This window comes from Lissotriton helveticus, chromosome 5_1, assembly GCF_964261635.1.
Source record: "Lissotriton helveticus chromosome 5_1, aLisHel1.1, whole genome shotgun sequence".
Lineage (NCBI taxonomy): Eukaryota > Metazoa > Chordata > Amphibia > Caudata > Salamandridae > Lissotriton > Lissotriton helveticus.
Window position 1 is genome coordinate 261,249,260 of NC_136065.1, and position 14,679 is coordinate 261,263,938.

A 14,679-nucleotide genomic window follows, 5' to 3' on the forward strand; every position below is an offset into this window, starting at 1 on the left:
GACAAGGTTGGATAGCGTAGGGCTAAAAATTACTATTCCCACTCCAGTGAGTGCAACAGTAGGGAAAGCGTTGGATAGCGGGAGGGTAAAAATTACTATTCCCACTCCAGTGAGTGCAACAGTAGGGAAAGTGTTGGATAGCGTAGGGGTAAAAATTACTATTCCCACTCCAGAGAGTGCAACAGTAGGGAAAGCATTGGATAGTGTAGGGGTAAAAATTACTATTCCCACTCCAGAGAGTGCAACAGTAGGGAAAGCGTTGGATAGCAGGAGGGTAAAAATTACTATTCCCACACCAGAGAGTGCAACAGTAGGGAAAGCGTTGGACAGCGTAGGGGTAAAAATTACTATTCCCACTCCAGTGAGTGCAACAGTAGAAAAGCGTTGGATAGCGGGACGGTAAATATTACTATTCCCACTCTAGTGAATTTAACAGTAGGGAAAGTAATGATTTAAAATATTAATAAAAAAAAAATAGCAATACCAAGAAAACATTAATTAAAATTAATTGCCAATTTAATATTATGTAATATTTAATCAATTATAAATACAAATGCATATTAGTTATTAAAATGAATTGCCTATTCATAATTAATTAATAACTAATTAATTTTCAATAACAAAAACTAACTAATAATACAAAATGATACCAATTAATAATTAATTATCAGTACATTAATTATCAATACACTACAAGTATTTTTCAGATGTAATTAATTACAATTAAATTGCTTCCCACCCTATTCCCCTAAAAACCCACAATCCGCTACAGAAAATAAATTAATGCAATTATTGTAATCATCAAATAATAAATTAATACAAATTAATTACCAATTAATACAAATTAATTACCAATTAACAATTCATTAACAATAAAAAAAAAATCGATACCAATAAATAAATAAAAATTATTTACTTAATTACAAATAAATTACTTCCCACCCTATTCCCCTATAAATCCACAACCCGCTACAGAACTAAAACGCAACATTTAATTGAAAATAATTTGTAATTTATAAAAATTAATATTTAATTTAATATAATTAATTTACTTCCCACCCTATTCCCCTATAAACCCACAACCCGCTACAGAATTCAATTACGCAAAAATGAAATAACATAAAATTCGTTATTTAAAATAAATTACAAAAATAATAAACACTTTTCACAAATATACTAACATACAAAACACTTTAAAAAAATCGATATTATTAAAAATGTGATATTTTAATACCTATATTATATAAAAATCGATATTTTATTACTTACCTTCAATTCGATATTTTCAACCACTATATTCTGTCCATTTGATATTTTGTCCATTCTATATTTTGACTTCCATATTTTGGTAATTCTGTATTTTGAATTCAATATTTTGTGTAGTTATCATTTCACTTAGCCACCCCTGCCAGTGACAACCACAATCTGGAGTATTTGGGCCACTTCTCTTCCCCGGAAATGCCCAAGATCAACCATCTAGCCTCTAGGGATATCTCCAAGCCTGTAACTGCAGTCATGACTGCTGCAACCTCCCTCCAGTAGTGCTGGATCTCGGGGCATTTCCAAAATGTGTGGCAAAAGGGGCCCACTGCTCTGCAGCACCTGATACATTGGGCTGAATCTGTACGGCCCATGCGACATAGCCTAGATGGAGAATATTAGGATCTATGTAGAATGCACACTTTTACAAGGTAGAATTGTGCCCTTATGGCTATTTCTCTGAGGCTTTGGGTGGCTTAGTTCCAGTCTTCATCTGCTAAGGGGCCAATGCCTTTGAAAAGAGAGTTACCCACTGTTAAGCAGAAATATGGCATTCTACCTTTGGTTTGTTGGGTTCAGTGAAGTACGGCCAGTTGACTACTTCCCAGAAAGACTTATTGTCCCTAGATTGAATTGCTTCTTCCATGTCTTCCCTTCTTATTTCCTTCCTGCGCTGCTCCAAGACCACCTTATATGAGTATCTAGCCAATCTAATGTCCTTTTTATTGCAAGGTGAGAATTTGATTACAGATCCTAGGTGTCTGTGGGTCGCCGAGAACGTAGAATTTAACTATCTGTGAGTGGGAGTATCCTTTTGGGATTTGTTAGATGTCAGCATACTGGAGATGGACATGCAGACCCCCTCGAAGCTACTCAGTACTTCCCTTGGGGCAGCATCTTCTGATAGACAGCGATCAAACTTTCCTTTGTTTCCAATTATGAGTTTGGTGAAAACATTTGTTGGATCAGTTTTGGTCCATTTGATTTGTAATCCTTTATTAAGGTAATACCTCAAGCTGGATGTTGCATCTGTCTCTTCATTCCTTTGTAAGTAATAGTCAAAACTAATAAGTGATTATTATTGCTAACACAAGTTGACAGGACCTGAGAATCTGAGATAAAGGTTGCAAAGTCGTAAGAAAGTAATGCAAAGCCAATTGTACTCCCCCTCCCCTCCCATTGCCAATCAATGTAGGATGTATTGGTAAACGATTCCCTCTAGAAAAAAGCCAGAAGAAATAACACGCTGTACTTAGTTATGAGTCGGTTCAATGCCTACCCATAAGGTGTATGGATAAAATGTGAGGAAGATCTGATTTCATAATGTAAGTGACCATTCATCATAACCAGAGTGGTGGTTCCCGAGGGCTCTGGCAAACAAATATAGATTATTTGTAGTCAATATGAAGCAGGAGTGGCCAACAAGAAGGTTACATAGATCACTGTACAAAACGTCTTGGGCTATACCTAGCGGTGGCTTGCAATAACTAATGCTGGAAATCAGGTTCAGGTCATTAATGAATGAGGACAAAAGAAGACAAGAACACATTGATGGAGACTGCAGAATAATATGAGGTTTAATAACCAAGTAGTAAATGACTGGCAGTTGAAAGAAATGCACATCTGCCTCAATGCCTGTGACACCCTTCATCTAAGCCTCTGGGAAGAACAACCTGGACCCCATTCAGCCTGTCTGGTACTTTTCAAACTTGATGTGCATTGACTCTATGATCCCAGATCCAGACGAACAGAAAGATGCTGTGCTTGCTATTTACAGCTAGGAGAATGTTATTATGGTGGCAACTTTGGAAGGAGGGTGTTTTAATTTCAGAGTACTACACTCATAACTAAAAGTAATTAACACATTCATTCATAAACACGTCCAAGTGTTGAAAACCTCCAGAATTATGTATTGTCCGACACAGGTTGCATATTGTCTGGAAATGCCTAAATCAATAACATCAGCCTAGAATGTTGATACATTTACTAAGATGTTAATATTGCCAAGGAGGCTATTGAAAAAAGTTAACAATTTTTCTATGATCATGGAATTATGAAATAGGTAATACCCCAGTGAGGGCTTCACTTTTTAGGTGGTCCGAGTAACGACATTTCAAACTGCAGCAAGACACCCAGAGAATAACTATTGCCAAAACACATGAACATTACACAGGACTAGGACAGTATGTCATGCTGAAGCGGCAGGGTAGAGTACCAGAATATTGTCTGACAAAATATCGTCTGACAAAAATGTGTCCTGAAAATCATTCAGAAAAATACTGCCCCATTGTGGTTAATAATAGAAAATTTACACTCAATGAAGCAATTTTTTTTATAAATGATATCTAGGACACAATATTTATGTTATGCAATATCTTTGTTAATATTTTGCAGAACACGACTTCTGAAAGATGTTAATTGACCATGGCGATGATTGAGATTTTTCTATAATTAATTGTTTTGCACTTAAGTCACTATTAACATGTGTGCTATGATTTTTCTTCTGTAGATATAGTCCCAAATGAATTGAAGATTAGGAAGTTGTCGACTTTGGTGGAGCGACTCGCTACTAACACCAATGGTGTTTTAACTGCTGTTACCGCAGAGCTGATTGCAAAATGAGCAATGGATTTGTAGAGTAGGATTGGTTTAGACCTCTTTCTCGCAAAAGAGAAAGTCTGCCGCATGGTTCACATTCAGGAGTGCTGCACGTACATTCCTGGCAAAAGTAACAACATTAACAAGTTTCTCACAAAAATGTTGGGTGTTTCTAGAGAGGTGTTGGAGTTGGAGAAGACAAGTACCTAGGAAGCACTAAGGAAAGGATTTTTTTAAGATTGGTGGATAACATAGTGGTATCAGTTTCGGATTGTTAGGCAAGAGGCTAGCCCCCATACTAATCGTTGCAATTTCTGTGATATGCCTATTTAATTTCATAAGGAAAGTAAAAATGATTACTTCAATGGTGGGTCAAGATGCCATGGAGAAAACTGACATTGAGCTCGAAAAACCACATTAATGATCAGCTAAATGATCTGGAGGAATCCAGACATAAGATACTAAAGTCGACAACCAGCCGTGGCCACCGCTCTACCTGCACAGGCTGTGGCTGTCAACAACTGTTGTGTGAAGGGAATTTTTTTAGAAAGAAACGTGTATGTAATGTTCGGTGACTCCCTGAGTCCCACCAGAGGGATTTGATGGGGATTTTTCCATAATTAATTGCTTTGCACTTGTATTTGCATTAAAATGCAACACGCAAAGGTACTGAGCGTGTATTGTTCATTTTTACATTGGCTGTCGCTACACTACTCAGTATTTTAAAAGTGGCTAACATCTGGCTGCAATCTTGCTTTCCTAAGGAGAAGTCGACTCCAGGTGTCTTATCTTGATGTGCCCTTGGCGTTTTGTTCTCATGTGAAATGTTCTGTTTTACGCAATCCTTGTAGAATGTGCTAATGAGCTGTTGGGATGAACCTTCAGAGCACAGCTTGGCCCAATATAACGTGCTATATTGCAGATAACTGCAAGTTTGAAGGGCGTTTGACTAGTCTCATTGTGTACATGATAAAAAAATCATGAATTTATGTAATCTTCTTGTGCCTTAACCTGATTGGTCTGCGAGGTGGAAATCATGCATAGGTGTGTCAAATAATGTGTGATTTAAGCTAATGCAATGTAGAAGATTTTTCAAACACTTCTTTGCCTGAGTCTTAGGCAGACACCTTTTTCGGACTTCTTAGCAGAACATTAACCAGACTTAGCAAAGCAGGGTACCCTATTTATGGGAGCACAGGTCTTGCTTAACTTTACTTTTGAGGCAATAGTTTGTCTTTATTTTATGACCTTTGAATGGATTTGAATATATTAAATACACATTATTGTATTGATTTTTTAAACTAGGACTAATTTGATTATTTAAGTTTGTAACATGGCTAATCTTTTAATAAATCTTTATGGCTTGAAACTTAACACCTCACTTTCTATCTTATGGAGCCTAAAGTGCTTCATGTTATTGAAATGTACTAAATTTTGATGTTAGCATCAGTTAGAACTAAAGATTCATTGAAGAGCAATTTATGAACCCGAGTGTGCAACAGAATTTGCACTAAGGACAGTGTTCTATCAGTGGCACATTAACTTAAATATGGGAGGGACTTGATGAAGAGGAAAGGGCGTTGTAGAAAGATTGGCAAATCACCCTTACTTCATATTACAAAAATAAACATTAGCATTGCATGTGCTTTAAGCAAACAAAATGTGAATACATTTGCTGCATTATAAAGGCATAGGAGGAGTACAAGGGGAGCTGCCCGATGCTCAGATTTTGACATAGGTTGCCAGTAGCAGAGGCAAAGAAGGGACTTCTTTGACATTCAGTCGATTTGTCTGATCGAAAAGTATGATTGTTAGATCATTTGTTCAATGGGTGAAGGGACTCACCGAAACTAGACAATAATGGAAGGGGGTAACCCAAAGTTCCTTTTCGTATATTGCTGTTCTTTTTTGTTGTTGTGTTGTCACAAGGTATAGAGACAACTAGTTGGCAAGGCAGATCTAAAAACAGAAGCCATTTTATACTCTTTTTGGTAAAGTGAAGACTGTAGCGCACAAATGAACAATAATACACACATACTAAAACAAGCCCAAATGTACATTTTCAAGATCAGTAGACAGTCTGGTTAAATGAAATTGGTGTCAAAGAAGTCCACAGAGGTCACGAGCAGTGTCATAAGGTTAGGTACTGAGCTCTAATCACCCCCAAAATGAAAACCCTTTCTTTAACATGATTTGTTAACTGATTTGACTAATTAGAGCATCTATCTACTACTCAAGATGATCCAGACCTTGTTCCCATCTTCCGTTCCCTCAAAACTAATGATGGGAGAACAAACTTTCACAAATTAGAAAATGTCTTTCTTTGGTAGGATGAACATTTTCAGTCTCTTCCATCAAGGCATTTGGAAATGAAATATGCATGAAACATTTGCTCCTACAATAGGATTTTATTTAACAAATCTGTGTTTGTATCTACCTTACAGAAAAGGATTCTATACGATGCGGCCCACCTGGGAATTGGGATCAGTATCCAGTTTTGAACATTAGAGAGAACCGCTTCCACCGCTGCCTGGAGAACTTCAACAGTCAAGACTACTTGTACATTTCCTTTATTGGCATAGCTTTATCTCTGTTTAGCATTGTTGTATGCTTTACAACTGGTCTGGCTGCGGTCACTTGTCAACGCTTACAACTCAGATACAGGAAACGTGCACATATTTACAAGAAAAACACCTGCATGTACGAGAATACGTTTGCTTTAGATGTTCCTGGATCACATGACACCATGAAGCACAGGTAGTTCCTGCATCCAGTCCTATGTGAATGGAGAGCTCACGAAACGTCCACTTATACACCTTGGAACACACACCATAAACATCAGTTTCATTGTTGCATGGGGACAGTCTAAAAATTAATGATTAATCTATACATAATTGGTGTTATGTGTTGAGATCAGCAACCTTGGTGGAAATTCCTGTTGACTATTTGAAAATATTTTTATTGGAACTAGTTGGGTCGTTTTCAACTTACGTTTTGCTGGACTGTAGGTGTTTGGCTTTATCTGCCAGGTTCCTTTCTTGGCATCTTTGTGAGTAAAGGTCCTATTAAGACCCATTTATTGAATCACAACTTTATCAAGGTACCAAGCGAGTGAGGTGAATGGGACATTTTTAGGAGTGTGAATCCATGCTGTTTAATGTCTTAAAGAAGTTTGCTAACATTTACAATCACTTATGACTGTGGTTCGCAGGGTTGTGTCTAAGGTAGATGGAATGCTTTCCCTTCTGGTAATATTGGTTCATTGGCCAGAGTATAAATGTATTACGGGTGTTAATGTAATACTTTCCATGTTATGACTGGGATATGAAGTGTCTGGTGAATGTCCTCAACAACAATATAATGATGGTGTGCAATATGAAAGAAGCTTTTGAAAGATTACAGCCATTTTAGCATAACTATACATTTTGTATATCTGGAATATAGGTTGGATTCCTCAAGTGGATTAAATAGATTGATAGTAATACATTTTCTTTAACAAATACAGAAGTGACTATTATGTTTTTTAAGAAGCTTGAAAGGAATGCTCAATAACTATTGTATTGTAAGTAATTTATTTAATTATAACGTTATGAAAATATAGGACAACTTTAAATAAATACTTTTATTAGCTTATATAAAATATATATAACACATATTTAATAATTAAAAATGTAATCCTTTTTTAAAACATTGATTTAAAAATATTATAATAATGTAAAAGAGAAAATGAATAAACTATAGAATGAAAAAGTATGACAGAAATATTAAGATTAACATAGAAAAATATGAATAATTACACATTTTAACAAATGATATAAATAAAAATGTATACACATATTTCTAAAATATTCACACAAGCAAGATATATTAATATCGACAATAACTAAAACATAAAAATAAAAAATATATGAATAAAAACATTGACAACAATTAACAAAAAATATAATGAAAATAATAAGACATGTAAATACAAATTATTTATAAATATATATTTAATATAACTTTAAAACATATTTTAGCAATGACAAAAATGTAAAACAAACTAAAGTAACCACAATAATCAAATTAAATACAATTTAAACAAATATAGGAAAATAGTTATACCGTCCCTAAATTACCTTTTCTATTCCCATTCTAATCTAGGGAACGATGGGGAAAGAGTTGAACTTCTGAGGTGTTAAGTTTACTATTCCCTCTCCAGTCTAACCAACAGTAGGGAAAGTGTTGGACTTCGGAGAGGTTAGATAGATTTATTATTCACACTTCAATCTAACCAAAAGAAGGGAAAGTGTTGGATTTCAGAGGGGTTAGATTTACTATTCCCACTCCTGTCTAAGCCACAGGAAGGAAAGAGTTGGACTTCAGAGGGGTTAAATTTACTATTCTCACTTCAATCTAAGCAACAACAGCAAAATTGTTCAATGTCATCATTGCAACACATAAACACTTTTTATTAAAAGTTTTAATACCTAACAACAAAACATATTATTACATATTACGTATTAAAAAATGAAAAGAAATTATATAAATTAAAGTAAATACAACTTTTTGTTTAAAAAAACCTCTAACACATTAAAAATTTAAATAATTAAAATAAACTACTTCCCTCCCTAATACCTGAATGCTAGGCCTGAGCAGTGAACTCTTCTCTGTTCATGTAGTTTTCCGCATCTCGCGGACCACACTCAGTTCCAAAGAACTCTGCTCTGCATAGTGGAGTTTTTTTTGCGTATGCCAATGTCAAGTTTGCGAGTGAGAAAAATCCACCTCCCGGGAAAATTTCTCAACACGTGTGGTAAGATTTCTCAACGCGGTCGGGATGGTCATGACCACTCGTGTTGAGAAACCTTCCATTCGTGTTGAGAAAGCTTCCTCTACTTGATCGGCAGAAAAGAAGCATCGCCCTCTTGCGCTGCACATGGTGCTGTTCGCGCTGATTTTACAGAGTGGGAAAAACACCCGGCGCTGAAAATCAACGCAAACGATGTGACCAAATGTACTGCACCACTTGCGGAACTCGGCTTAGCGCGGCACAGTTTTTTGGTCACTTTGCGGTGTTCCGCTATGCGGAATTCCTCTGAGGCCTACCAAATACATACTTAATTAAAAAATATAATACCACTTACATAAAACAAATTAAATTTAAAACAATAATATGCAGGAAATAAAGTGTTAAAAAATTATTATTAGAAAACAAAATTATAAAATAACGCTATTCTTGTTTTCGATATTCTACTACATGATATTTTGATAGTAACAATATTTTTGACCCAATATTCATGTCACACGATATTTAGGATCATTCACTCATAGTGACCAGGGGGTCCATTAGGATATCGGGCGGATTGCCTCCGCCAGGGTGGCGGTGGCCACCGCCACCCTGGCGGAGGCAATCCGCCCGACAACCACTCTCGTTTTCCCCTCCGCCAGATTAGGATGGCGGAGGGGACAGCGGCGGACGGAAAGACCGTCTGCCGCTTTACCGCCGCGGTCGCCTTGTGACCGCGGCGGTAATAGATTAATATGGTGCGGTGTCCAATGGACACCGCCAGCCATATTACGATGGCAAAATGTGTGGGCCTTTCCGCGTCGGCAATGCCGCCACGGAAAGGCATGCGGAGATTGCTGCGGGGGCCCCCTGCAGGGCCCCCAGGTTAGCGCCACTGTCGGAGGGGCACATGGGGTGTACCTATGGTACCCCCCCACATGAATATATGCAAAGCGGCAGGCACCGCGCGGTGCCCGCCGCTTTGCATGTGTGAATGTGTCAACCTATGTTTTACATTGTGGTGGGCGGTGCAGAGAGCACCGCCCACCACAATGTAAAACATATAAGATGTGCCCGCCACTTAGGCGGGCACATCCTAATACCCCCAACGGGACCCCCGCCCTTATGGCGGGCGGTTCCGATCTCCATTAGGGTGGCGGGCGGACAAAGTCCGTCCGCCATCCTAATGGACCCCCTAGTATCAGGGCAATACACCTAACCATAATTGCAAATATAATGCTCTCAGTTCAAGAAGAAGAGTTCACCATAGACATAAATTCATCATACCCTTCACTGGACTTGTTTAATGCGTCTGACACTAATTCACTGACGTGACTAACAAAATCATATTAAGAACTAAGGGCTCTATGTAGGTAATTGTAAATTACCGATTCGAAAATACCGAATTTTACCGATTCGATATTTTTGAATCGGTAATTGCAATGTAGATAATAATTCGGTAAAAAATACAGAATCGGTAAGATTCGGTATTTACCGAATCGGTAATTACCGATTCAGTATTTGCCATTCATTCCTATGGGTCTGGGGGCCCATAGGAATGAATGTCAATTACCGAATCGGTAAATACCGATTCGGTAAAATTGGGAAAAAGTCAAGGGTGGCAGGGTGTCACTTTGACACCCTGCTGCACCCCTGATTAGTTCTTGTGTGCACATGTGGCACACATACATGCCCTAAGAGCATGTATGTCTGCCACATGGCACAGGTGTAAATGCACATATTTGCATTTACACAGGAATTCCTTATTTACCACCAACCAATAGTTGGTGGTAAATAACGAATCCTTAAAGCACAAAAGCACTCTTTAAAGTGCTTCCTACATCTCAAATGATGATTCGGTAAATACTGAATCGGTAAATACCGATTTGTTATTTACCGAATTGGTAAATATGACACCTACATAGGAAAAGGCTATTACCGGTCGTAACTGCCAATTTCGGCCGTTACCGACTGGTAAAAGCCTACCTACATCTGGCCCCAAATCCTCGTATTTCTGCTAATCACTTCAAAAGTCATTAGCAAAATTAGTTATTGCCTCAGAGTTTTCCAACACTTCATCAGATCCGAAGCGTAGATGTGTATGAGGAGAATGTGCACTTTATGTACATATATGAATTTTAAGTATGAGATTTATATTTAATATGTTGTGGTAATAGATATGTGTCATTTAAAAAAAAATTCTTTTCTACTAGTAGCCCGTCCCGACGTTGTCCGGGTATGAATTGCTGCCGGCCAGTAGTATATTGTTTTGTAGGATTTCATTTTGATAGCATTTCTTATCTGGGACAGGCCTATGAAACGCTCCGATTCACAGTGCACTGCTGAGGCACTTAAGAGTGAGCGTTCAGTAGTGTGTGAACTCGAGTTTCCCTACTTTATTTTTCCTTGCAATATTATATAGCGCGAACTCGACAACATGGCATGAGCACAATTTACATTACAGAAGAACACATTCATTTGTGGTAAGCACGGGGAGACAACGCGATTTGCCTGGAATCACAGGATGTTGAGCTAATGCTGAGATTCGAACGTAGCTCCCCAGCTCTAAAGTTCGCAATTCTAGAACTTGTGGCGGGAGGTGTGTCTAAAAGTGTATGTCGGTGCTGGCCATCAATGAGAGAGACCTGTGCATTTTTCAAATGGGTGGTGAAAAAATATGAGTATGTTGCTGGAGATGTGGGCCGCCGTGCCACCAATGTACTTACCGGGGAGGGTAAACACCCATTATTCCGCAACTTTCTTTCCGCATACCATCACCCCGAATACTTTCATTACGAAAGTACCATGACTCCGCAATGCCATTATAACGCATGGCATTACATTTTATATGCTTTTACCACGCATACATTTACAACGAAATTTGTTGTAAATGCATGAATGGTAAAAGCATGTTTTTTTTTAATGTTTGGATAAGGTAAGTATGGGTAGAGGGGTATATGTTTTGGGGTACTGAGGTATGTGTTTTGGGGTGTTTGGGTATTCTAAGGGTTCAGATATAGTTTTGGGTTATGGGGTACAGGGGTAGTTTTAGGGTTTATGGATAGGTATGGGTTTTGGGGTACGGGTATTTTTAGGGTTCAGGGCTAGGTTTGGGTTTTGGGGTACAGGGGTATTTTTAGGGTTCAGGGCTAGGTTTGGGGTTTGGGGTACAGGGGTATTTTTAGGGTTCAGGGCTAGGTTTGGGGTTTGGGGTACAGGGGTATTTTAGGGTTCAGGGGTAGGTTTGTGTTTTGGGGTACAGGGTTATTTTTAGGGTTCAGGGCTAGGTTTGGGTTTTGGGGTACAGGGGTATTTTTAGTGTTCAGGGCTAGGTTTGGGTTTTGGGGTACAGGGGTATTTTAGGGTTCAGGGGTAGGTTTGGGTTTTGGGGTATAGTGGTATTTTTAGGGTTCAGGGCTAGGTTTGGGTTTTGAGGTACAGGGGTATTTATAGGGTTCAGGGCTAGGTTTGGGTTTTGGGGTACAGGGGTATTTTTAGGGTTTAGGGATAGGTTTGGGTTACAGGGTATATTTATAGGGTTAAGATGAGTTAGTGTTTAAGGGTGTTGGGGTATTTTAAGGAGTAAGGGTGGGTTATGATTATGGGGTGCAGGGGTATTTAAAGGGAGCAGGGTGGGATTAGCACATGATATGAGACATGGCATGAAGGGCGGAACGTACCTCACGCCCCCAGCGTTTGTCACGCCCCCAGCACAACGCAGACACGCCCACAAGGGACTACTTTGCTGGCACGGTTCTTTTACCTTTTAAATGTATATGGTGGGCGTCTGCATAGCCTATGTTTTTTTGCTGCAACTGCCCTTTCCAACGCTGGTTTGGGTGTTGTGATTGGTGCTGTGGTTCCTGAGATTACCCACCTCAAAGGTTTGGGCTCTCTCTTTATTATATTAGTATGGATTTTACAGAGTTTTCTATAGCGCAAACCTGACCCCAATCGGGTATCAGAGAGCTTTACATAGTAGCGTTCCATAAGGACACATTCAATTTTGTTAGGCACAGGTAGATTAAGTGATTTGCCCAGAATCACAGGATGTTCAGCGTCATTGCCGAGACTCAACCACAGTTCCCCAGATTCGAGGTCGACCACCCTAGCCGTTAGACCAACTCCTCTCCCCTAAATATATTATCAAAGTAGATAGGTCAGTGTAAAACTATTTATTTTTGTATATGTGTATGTGGTTGTTTTGAGTGAGTCTTAGGTTATTGGTGCATATATACATTTCTGCTCAGATGAGCTATCATGTTTGTTAAATAGAATTTGTAGCATATACATTGTGTACCTGATTGAGAATTGTGATCACTGTATTTTCGGCCGTTAACGACCGGTATTCACGAAATGGTATGTAGGGCCACATATTTTACAGATTCGGTAAATTTACCGATCGGTAAATTTACCGAATCTGTAAAATACCGAATCGGTATTTTTACCTATTCGATAAATTTGATATGTAGGTGGGACTCTTCTGAGTCCCACAACCCTTACCGAATCTGTATTTTACCATCAAATATATTTGATGGTAAAATACCGATTCCGGTGTGCATGCACATGTGTGCATGCACACCTGTGCCATATGACAGGCAGACCTGCCCTCAGGGCAGGTATGCCTGCCACATGGCCCCCGAGCCCCTTTTGGGGGTGCCAGAGGGTGTCAAAGTGACACCCCCTGCACCCTTGTGGAATTCGGTATTTACCGATTCGGTAAATACCGAATCGGTAATGCATTCCTATGGGCTGCAAAGCCCATAGGAATGAATGGGCATTACCGGTCGGTATTTACCGAATCGGTAAATACATGTCCCCATTCTTATTTACCGATTTTTAATTACCAAATCGGTAAAATTCGGTAATTAAAAATCGGTAACTGAGTCCTACCTACATCTGGCCCAAGATCAGGTAACTATCACCTTCTATAAGTAACTGCGAGGAAAGAAGGTGCATCAATGAGGTTACTACTGGACTAACACCCTCAAATACTTTGTGATGCTTGTCGTTTCAATCATGCCCATCCACTTAAGTAGCAGTCAGTGGAGTGTGACACAATACACACATATCTGCTCATAGTGCTGAGGGTGGAACGCTCAGTGCGCACATTTCTGCTCCACTGGTTGGATGTGATGTTGCATGACACAAACTTTCTGGTTCATCTGGGGCTTGGGGAAGCAGGGCATGTCACAATCAGTGCGTTGTATATGTTCAAAGTGAAGACTAAGTAACTCAACATAGGCTCACTTAATCTTCATTTCCTGCATGTTGTGCATTGACATGATGTAACATACAGCATCATACTGGAATAATGTTAGAGATTCACATATATTCCTGGGCCATTTTATTTTGCCTATGGTTAATGTGCATATGTTTAATATCTGCTGCAAATACTTAATAAATGATAGCAAAAAGTCAACACATTTCCTCATGAGTAGCTACACAGCATTGTGCTACATATCAGCCCAACACAGCATTGTGCTACATATCAGCCTTTACCGGGATTAGCAGCTGCAACACATCTTTGCGCATACCTGGAGGGCAAAGTTATATTGATATGTGTAAACTTTACTGACTCTGAGTTGGGGGCACTTTGTACTCGCTAGTGACGGCGGGACTATATCGGCCACCATTTTTGTTGATTCTCAAGTCTTCCTCTAGGAGGAGGCTATGTATAACAGATGCTGGCCCAACCGCTCAGACTTTACGATGATTAGCTGCTACAACACATCTTTGCACATAGCACAGATATCCCATAGCCAGGCACACACACTAACTTGCACTGAACAAATGTAATCAAAGGAAAAGTCATCAAGTAAATGACTGAGTGCACATCAGTTTGTTTGGCGAAAGTTATGTTGCATGTTTACTTGGTACAGTAATGGGTTAATTTACAGGCGATCCAGGGCAGCCATTGATATGACCTAAGCTGACTGCCTGCCTGATTAGGCAATGAGGACCAGGAAAACACAACATCTGGTTCTGAACCTTTGGGGATTTACCCCACACAGTGACCCCATAGTTCGGGAATGGAACTCACTTACCAGACA

At 39.0% G+C, this 14,679-nt stretch overlaps 1 protein-coding gene across 1 annotated transcript in view; it reads left to right on the plus strand.

Moving 5' to 3' along the window:
- Positions 1–7,360, plus strand: part of LRRC26 (leucine rich repeat containing 26) — a 97,157-nt gene extending 89,797 nt beyond the window's left edge. Inside the window, exon 2 of the mRNA XM_078640881.1 lies at positions 6,303–7,360. Within this exon, the coding sequence (XP_078497007.1) occupies positions 6,303–6,619 (317 nt within the window). The 3' untranslated portion in view covers positions 6,620–7,360. The remainder of the gene's footprint in view (positions 1–6,302) is intronic.
- The last annotated feature ends 7,319 nt before the right edge of the window (positions 7,361–14,679 follow it).